The following is a 9,796-nucleotide window of genomic DNA, read 5'->3' as shown; positions in this document are numbered from 1 at the left end:
AAGGTCTATACACCACAACTGAGAAGATGTAGGCAAGAAAATTCCTATATGTACTCAAAAACTAATGGGAAGATAATGTAGTTGGTATTTCTCTGTTAAATAAATTACAGGAATCATAAAAGATTTTGTGTAAGAATTTCTTTGTTCTCTAGGACTATGTAAACTATAAACAAAGTTAAAAGTTTAAGTTCTTCAAACATGCTACATGTTTTGTATTGTACAAGATGTATAATACAAAAATATAGTTATAATAATTATTGAACATTTTATCAAATATTCTAAACACACTCATAATTTAAAACTCTTAGAACAAAGAAAAAATTCATATATGCTCTATTACCATTAGAAAAGCAACCTCTACACAAAGCATGCACAGGCAGATGGACAAGCAAAATCACTCAAGGACCATGTGTCATGCAGTAAAGTAGGTTTGTCCAAAATAATCACTTATAAGCAAAATGCTGAAAAATCAATAAACAAGCCATGATTTTCTATACTTACCCAAAATATACCACAAATCTTTCCGTTTCTACCCTGTGCAACATTAAAAAAAAAAAAAAAGTGTGGGGGCTGGGGTAGGGGAAAGGAGAAAGAGGCAACATTTGCCAAAACCACACTAATACTGCTAGAAACTTAAGAGAGGCAGGGTAAAATAAAGCTAAAGAAAGCCCGTCTGTTTTTTCCCAAGCACTAGCCATGTTCACTTTATGGGAACTCCGCACACTGGTACTTTGCTATTGACAAGTGTTAGCAAGAGGTTCAGCAATTCCCACTTATGGAAGATGACCCCATGGCCAGGCAGTATGTTAAGACTCATTCAAGACATTCCTTTCCAGGCCTCCTCCAAGGCGCTTATGCTTGCCAAACATTGTACATACTCACAAACCACAGCAGCTGAGCAAATTTCATTCAGTCCTATTTATAATTACTTAGGTAGTTTTAATTAGGTTTTTTATAGAAAAACAAAAACCTCAATCCTCAGTTGCAAAGCTTGCTGTTTTTTGAATAGGAAAACTAAAACTGAACAAGTAGAGAAACACACCTTTCTTCATTTGCCTGGGAACATACTCAAGAAGCTATAAAATAACATGCTGTATTTTAGTACTAACAAATACTGTATCAAGAAATCTAAATACTTTTCTCAATCCTCAATTTAATTAATTTTCAAATAGTCTTGAAAATATTGAAATATAGAACTCTTGCCTCTATTTTTAATCAAATATATATTTATAAACAAGGAGTTATATATCACATATATCTTCTAAAATTAACTGACATTATAAAGTTGTTTCTGATTTCGGGGAAACTGAACAATAAAATGTTTTTAATTAAGATGGTATTGAATACATCTTAAAATGCTTAGTATCATGGAAACTTCTATCTATATTTAGTTGAAAATTAGAGAATTTTAAATTGACTTTAGGAGAAAATTGTACACTATAATCACAATAAAGTATTGATAATTTTTTATCATAATATTGTTGCAATAACAATATTGCAATGAAGCTTATTGCCATTTATTCATTCTTTAATTTCAGCTTGTTTAAAAATCAGCAAAACTAAGGTTTTGAGAAAACAACATGTTTTTAAAATCATAGATTTTATTCTTTTTGGTTAACTAAAGTTAAAATGTTTTAGAAAACACTCAAGTGTAATTTTGCGCATTTTCACACATGCACAATTGAGACAATACAAGTATACTCAAGTTACTAATTGAATTAAGACATTTTAATGAACATATAAATGAATCTCCTCTACTTGAAATGAAAGGAATCATTAGTTTTTGAAATCCTCTATCCCATGATTTAGACTTACCAGTATACTGTTTTTACCAATATGAGAAAGGAAAAAAGAAGACTACGAAAGTAGCATTTAATTATTTTCAAATGTTTACATGATGAGGTTCAAAAATGACTGTTTTAAAAGCATCTGACTATAAAAAAAAACCCATAAAATTTCAAAGGTATTTAAATCATTCTTTAAACAATCATTAACTTCAGAGCAGAAACTAATCTGAGTTTATAAATGTTATGGGTTACTACAGTTAGGGATTATAATCGTTCCTCATTTTCTCATTTTAAAGATATAATAAGTGTGCAGACCTAATTTAAAGTAACATGGATACAAGTGAGAAAGTAATAATTTTAGTCTATATTTTACAAATTATTTCATCACATGAAATTCTTTCTTAGGATCCAGTATAAAACAGATATTAAAACTGCAAGTTATTTGGACTTATTTTTCTTAATTGTGTTGTGTTTTGTTTTTGTTTTCTGCGGTTTTGGTTTGTTGCTGTGTTATGTAGTCATCAAAGCAAACAAAATGTATTCATAATGTAGTCATCAAAGCAAAGAAAATTAACAATGGGCATTAAATCATCTGTTTCCTACATTCTGTAACTTTTTTTATCGTAAAAACTTTTAAAATAATAAAACTACTCATCAGGTTTTTAAAGCTGTGTTCCTTTCATTTGATTGATAAAAGAAAGGTTGTAACAAACCTTGAAAAGTGTTTTGGCAAAATATTAGCAAAGAAACCAAAAAGTTGATAATAAAATTATAGAGAAATAGGGGTTACACATAAAAATCATCAATATTTCACTTATGATTGTTGTTGTTGTTAAGTGCCATCAAGTCAGTTCCGACCCATAGCAGTACAAAATAGTATTTATTAAATTAACTTGTGAATTTCACCCTTTCTGAAATATGAATTTACAAAGTCTTCAAGTCATACAACCTTCTCTAACATGCCTCCACTTAAATATAAAGAGAACTTTACTAGCAAACAGTTTGCTTTTGATTTTTAAAAAGCACTCATTTGTATCAATAAAATGTAGTATTAAGTGTTTTTCATTTTGAGCAAGAAGTTTTTGTTTTAACAAAAAAAAAATTCTTTGAGAGAATGCAATCTTTTCTTAATATAAACTACCCTTTGAGGAATGGTAAATAAATCTATATTAGAGACTAACACCACAACCTTGTATTGTTTTTGATTCTCTGACAATTATGTATTACTTAATTCTAAATTCTATGTAAAGAAAGAGAATTTCATTATGTGAAGATTACAGATTCCGTGTTGCTCGTTCAAAAGGCTCTAATCCTCTACTTTATTGAAAAAGAACCCAACAGAGTTTTTTGTTTAACCTAACATTTTAAATCTGTTGCTGCCTTTCTTTTTTTTAATATAGCAACTTATTAGTTATGAGTAAGAGTCATCTGATACCACCTATGCTCTCTTTGTAATGAATGCTTCTTCACATTAAATAACAGAGCAAAGTGTCTCTGAAAAATATAATATTCGTCTAAACAAGCCATCAACAAATAACCAAAAAAAAAAAATGTCTGCAGGCCAATATAATCAATATAACATTATCTACTTGGGTTTTCTCAACAGCATATGGAGAAAAAAAATTTTTAAAAATGCGAAATTATTTAATAGAGCCTGGACATAAAAATATTGCCAAATATTACCTAGAGGAGTTATTACCTGTCTAGAGAAAGTGTTACAGTTTCATTCATTTCTGGTATGTCATCAGCTTTGACAGTAATGTTGATTGTTGTATCACTTTGCCCAGATAAAAACACAACAGAGCCATTAAAAGGACCTATATCATCCAGAGTCACTGCTTTTGAATTAAAGCCAGAGGGCTTTAAACTCCAATAGACAGTAGCCTGCCCATCTGTTCCATCCCGATGTAGAGGAATGTATATCTTATACAAAAGAAGAAGAAGAAGAAAAACAAGTTCTTCTGAAATACATGCACACAAATTATATAAACATTATGTTTAGTGAATTCACACTTTGTTATTCTACATAGTGAACTATTAAATGCCATTAAAACGCAATTGAACAAATCTTTGTAAGCATGAAACTAATTTTAAATAAAGCTAATTAATTCTACTAGTGAAATTTAGCTATAAACTATCCACATCCAAAATATGCCTACACAGGGATCCATCTCAATAAAAAGACAAATATTTTAAGTCAAATAATCTGAAAAACATTGAGCAAGCTTGTTGTTGTTGTTAAGTGCCGTCGAGTCGGTTCCGACCCATAGCGACCCTAAACAGGCTTTCCGAGGCTGTAAATCTTTACGGGAGCAGAAAGCCTCATTTTTCTCCCGCGGAACAGCTGGTAGTTTCAAACTGCTGACCTTGCAGTTCACAGCCCGATTCGTAACCACTACGCTCCTTACTAAACCATAAATATCCATGAGAAGGTTTCTGAAAATGAATTCAATATGAGACAGGATACATTCAAAATAAATATTTTCATTAAAACTGTAAATTATACATAATGTAAGGTACATCCCAAAGTGATATGAGCAAATAAGACAAAAATGCTACCCAATTAAATAAATCCTAAAATCATGGCTCTTGCTCATCTTGGGTAAATTACTTAACCTTTCTGAACTAAATGTCCTCATGTAAAAAGAAGTTCCTGGCTTCTATTTTATAAGTTTGTGATATTAGAAATCATTAAAAATCACAAAAGCAAAACATCTAGGGCACCACTTCTCCACAGAATGGGCTACAGAAGTGGAAGCTATTATCTATGAAAACAAACTGCATTTGGTACTTCCATTCAAGAGTTATAAAGTGCACTCAAGTCACTTTCAACTCATAGCGACCCTGTATAGGGTTTCCAAGGAGTGGCTGGTGGGTTTGAAGCACTGACCTTGCAGTTCAAACCAGGAAGTCCAGTACTTTTCCTATAGAGGTATACCAGGACTCTAGATTATGATGTTGTTGTTGTTGTTAATTGCCTTTAAGTCGCTTCCGACTCACAGTAACCCTGTATAGGTTTTCCCAGGAGCAGCTGGTGAATTTGAACTGTGGACCTTGCAGTTCAAAACAATCTTGTGGTCTAGTGCATTATCGCACAGCACCATACCAGGTATCTTCAAACAAATAATGTAAATGAATATTTAATTGTAGTGATATGGTAATTTTTCAACTTCTTGAAAGAGGTTTCCTCTTTATTCTTTGCCCTTTCTCATATGCAATCTTAAAACCATAGAAAACGTTTTCACCTCTAACCATTCTGCTAATTTGGCTAGTAATGGTAAGGGACTATAAGTAGTGGGTAGACTACGATTCAAAGTAAAGTCATAAAAATAATAAGAGTGGACCAGGCCATTGAAACATCTAGAGGGAGGGAGTGTGACCAGGATGGGACAAAGAGAAACTCCCATTTTCTTTCATTTCATAAAAAGGGTGGAATAAAGGTTCATGGACCCCAAAACATTTCCTAAAACTCAATTTGCCTAAAGAGAAAAATACAAAATGGTAAATGTACAGCTTTATATGATAAATAAATAAGAGCAATCCACTCATTAGGAAGAAACTAAAAAAAGATAGATTGCTATCACTGTTATCAAGTTATCATTTGAACTGTAATGCTGATGGTTCAAACACACTATCTGCTCCTCAAGTGCCCTAAATAGGGTCACTCTGAGTTGGAACCTACTAGATGGCACTGAACAACACATCAAATACCATAGCACTACTAAAAGCATGCCTATCAAAATATCCTCTGCTCCCTGTAGGTGACTAATTCTAATTTTATTCTTTTTGAATATAGTAAAGAATGATGAAAAAATCATAAACTCATTGATTACCTGTATCAAATTATATCTTCAAGGCTTGCTATAGATGGGCAAGCTTTTCAAGATCTGTGAACTCTGTATGCTAACTCTAGAAGAAAAACAGTGTCAGTACATAACTCCAAACTCCTTCAATAAGGAAAAGCCTTCTTACCACTTCAGCTGTAGAATCGTCTGGTTCATGCAAAATGATTGGAAGATTGCTAGTAAAGCCAATTTCTCCATTTGCAATGTCTGGAGTGACCAATAAAGAAATATTCCTGATTTTTCCAAATCTAGGACTTATAGGTGGGATTGGGGGAATTATGTTCACCAATTCCACATTTTCCAACTACAACAAATAAACAAAAACACTGAAAATTAGGATAGAAATTTTTTTAACAATTTTTTTAAAAAACCTTAATAACATGAGATGACAAAATAAACATGGGTAATGTTCACCAATAAATTAGCAATGTAATTTTCCTTCTACCTCATTCACCATCTCTTACCAATGTCCTGTGCTGGTTCTTTTAGCTCTTTCTGTGCCTCAAATAGTATTCCCCAAGGTTCTTCCTGGGCCTTGGTGTGGCTCAGTAGGATGAGCACTGGACTGGTAAAGTCCACAAAAGTCCACAATCCAACAGCTACTCTCAGAAACTCTATACAGAGTTGCTATGAGTCGAAATTGACTTAACAGCACACAGCAACAACAAGGTTCTTCCTAATCCTTTATTTTAGAATTTTGTGTTTGTTGTTGTTCAGTGCCATCAAGTTGGTTCCCACTCATAACAACCTTGTATAGAGTTTCCAAAGAGTGGCTGGTGGGTTTGAACCACTGGCCTTGCAGTTTACAGTCCAGTGCTTATTCTATAGTGCAACACCAGGATTTATCAAGCAGTGTCTCAATTTCTTCCTCAGATATGAAATCTTTATTACCAACTGCAAATTGCACATCACAGGAATGTCAAAAAGATGCTTCACAGACGATCCCATGCACAACAGGAGTTAACCAGAGAACTTTCATTGAGTGACTTTTCATAAGTAGATTGCCAGGTTTTTCCTCTTAGTGTATCTTAGTCTAAAAACTCCACAGAAACCTGTTCAGTATTAGAGCAACCCACAAGTTTCCACTGACAGACAAATGGTGTCTACACTTATTGTACATTGGTCAACCCCACAGACAGAATCAGAGTCCTGGTGTGGCATTGTAGGAAAGGTGCAGGACCTCTAGGCCAATTTGGATCACAAGGTCGGCAGTTCAAATTCACCAGCCACTCTTTGGAAATCCTATACTGGCTCTCTATGAGTTGGAACCCACTCGACAGCACTTAACAACAGACAGAATGCCCCAAATGGCAATCTCTACCTTTGTTCCATGTACCCTCACTACCACAAGCACCACTACCACAAGTTGTTTTTCCTCCTTGTATTTCAAGTACCTATTATAAGTACCTTGACCTTAAAGTCAAATGTCAGAGTAAGCCACACATCTGTCCACTTATCCATTGATCCAGTCAATCATTCATTCTTTTTTATTGCCAGAGAAAACCATCAGAAGACCATTCAGAATTCCAAATTATAACTTATGTCTGTATATTTAAAGTAATGCAGCACATATAAAACAAATATTGTTTTTGCTATTATGTGGTTGCAACTCATAGTGACCCTGTATAGGGTTTCCAAGATGTGGTTGGTTGGTTTGAACTGTCCATCTTGTGGTTAGCAGACCAGTGCTTATCCTATAGTACTACATCAGGATCCTGTAATGTATAAACATGACCACCACAGTAACTTTTCATGGTGCTTTCTTTATCTGGAATGCCCACTGTTGTGGTAATTGACTGTCATTGAGTCGTTTCCAACTCATAGTGACCCTGTATAGGATTTCTGAGGAGCAGCTGGTGAGCTTGAACTGCCAACTTTGTGGTTCAAACCAACCTTGCAGTCTAGCGCCGTTAACCCATAGCACCACACCAGAACTCCAGCCTGCACTCTATCATCTCATAAATCCAAAATGTATTCACCACTAAAGGTCAACTCAATATTTCTGCTCTTCTATAAAAGAACTCTCCAGGACTCTCCAGTACTCTTAATTCTACTACTTTCTGAACTACTGTTGTTATCCCCACTAAATCTAATATTGGATTATAAAGTTCACATGTTGCTTGTTTAAACTCCAGCGTGGTGAAAATGGAGTTGCCATGAGTCAGAACAACCACAAAGACAAATGAGTTTGATATTAGCAGTTTATCATCATTTTGTGTATCCCAGGTTTTTCTTCACACATGACTGGAGAGCTCTTGAGTGACGGTGTTCTTTTCTCCATTTTTCCCAGTACTTAACAGAGACTAAATGGCTGATTTATCCCTGCAACATAAAACTGAGCTCTACAGGTACATCAAAAACCTTCAAACTTAAAAGTTCTAACTACAAAATCCATTAATACGATATTCACTTGAGAAGCTTAGGAATTGATAACTAATAATAGGATTTCAAAAAGCATAGGGATTTCAAGTTTAAAAAAAATTAACTTAATGGGTCATTGTAGATCTCCCACTCTTCATGATGTTGTGTTGTTGTTGTTGTTATGTGCCATGGAGTCGGTTCTGACTCATAGTGACCCTGTACAGGGTTTCCAAGGCTGTAAATCTTTATGGGAGTGAAAGCCTCATCTTTCTCCCCCAGAACAGCTGGTAGTTTCGACCTACCGACTTTATGATTTGCAGCCCGATTGTAATATGGAAATAATACCACCAGCAATGGACACAGACCAATGCTACCGATCCCCCACATACTCTCACCTTCTGTGATTAACAAGATACATTTTACAGGGTAAAAGGTAAATGCCTTTTTAAAAGGTCACATGCTTTGCTTTGAGAATCATATAAAAAAGAAAGGTATTTAAAAAATATTGAATTGGTAAATATTCACTTAAGTAAAAGACAAAAAGACTAACCCATATTCTAAAACACTGGCATGAAGACTAAGCCAATTACACTAAAATCTCTGATTCTATAGTAGTCACGTATATAAACACACTTGTGAGTGAACAATCATGTGCCTAATTGCCATGAAGAGTTATATAAAGAATCTCCATATTGTTTTACTAAAATTTTCTAAAAAGAAAACAATTTTCTTCAAAGTTACTTAAATCAAAAAGCTACAGAATTAATCATAGATATAATATTTTTGACTAATTAAAAGAAAGAAGTTCTAGAAATCTAAGAAATGAACTCCCCGACAGGGAAATGCTAATTTCACAGAGCTTCTATCTTAGTCTCTTCGCCTTTCTTACTGGGTTTCTTAGGCATTTGCTAAATCAAACTGCTCCATTCATGAAGATGTGTTCTTTGCTTTCAGATAGTCTGCAACTAGGACAGCACATTAGTAACTCTGTGCCTGACAAAAGTTGTATCTCAGACAAATGCATCTAACTGAAAGGGTTACTAAAGAATGAAGCACTCCTGTCTCAGATTCTCCTTTCTTCAGTTTCATCCAACTTTCCTTGCAGTCTGATGTCTCCTATTCTTGCATATCTCATCCATTATCTACTATTCAAACTACACAATCTTCTAATTCCAACCAGCTTGCCAGTGCCTACAGCTGTTTTGAATCTAAAGGAATTATGGCAGTGACTAATAAAACTTTCTATTTTTCCTAGACAAGTGTTAAATTAACTGTCTGCACAGTAAGACCTTTGCTTTTTTAACAGAATACAGAGACGCATAAAGAATTACGTCTGGAATCCATGATGCAAATGACTCTAACATAGTCTGGGTTGCTGTATTCTGTAAATCCATGCTTCCTTCAGGTTTTCCCATATTTTTCAAGGTGATCAAAAACAAATTCTGTCATGAATTATAGGATGCTGAGAGTAAAAGGGCAGGGTAATTCTGACAAACAAAGGTTCTTAGTATGAATGTGTCTATGTGGGGATTTTTCATAAATACTTTGGTAGAAATATATATGAGCATGTACAGTGGTTACAAATTGGGCTACAAACTGCAAGGTCAGCAGTTCGAAACTACCAGCTGTTCCGCTGGAGAAAGATGAGACTTTCTGCGGCCATAAAGATTTACAGCCTCAGAAACCCTGCACAGGGTCACTATGAGTCAGAACCGACTCCACAGCACATAACCAGGACCAGGATAAGGATATATGTATATATATTGTTGTTGTTAGGTACTATCGAGTCAGTACCAACTCATA

The 9,796-nt window shown here is 34.3% G+C and overlaps 1 protein-coding gene across 1 annotated transcript in view; it reads right to left on the bottom strand.

The window, feature by feature from the left end:
- Positions 1-9,796, bottom strand: part of GPR98 (G protein-coupled receptor 98) — a 962,819-nt gene that overhangs the window by 914,923 nt on the left and 38,100 nt on the right. The window contains 2 exon segments of the mRNA XM_006875701.1: positions 3,487-3,710; positions 5,760-5,936. Coding sequence (XP_006875763.1) covers positions 3,487-3,710; positions 5,760-5,936 — 401 coding nt within the window.

Source organism: Chrysochloris asiatica, unplaced genomic scaffold (assembly GCF_000296735.1).
Source record: "Chrysochloris asiatica unplaced genomic scaffold, ChrAsi1.0 scaffold00336, whole genome shotgun sequence".
NCBI classification, from domain to species: Eukaryota; Metazoa; Chordata; class Mammalia; order Afrosoricida; family Chrysochloridae; genus Chrysochloris; species Chrysochloris asiatica.
This window is presented reverse-complemented; position numbering and strand designations above follow the sequence as displayed.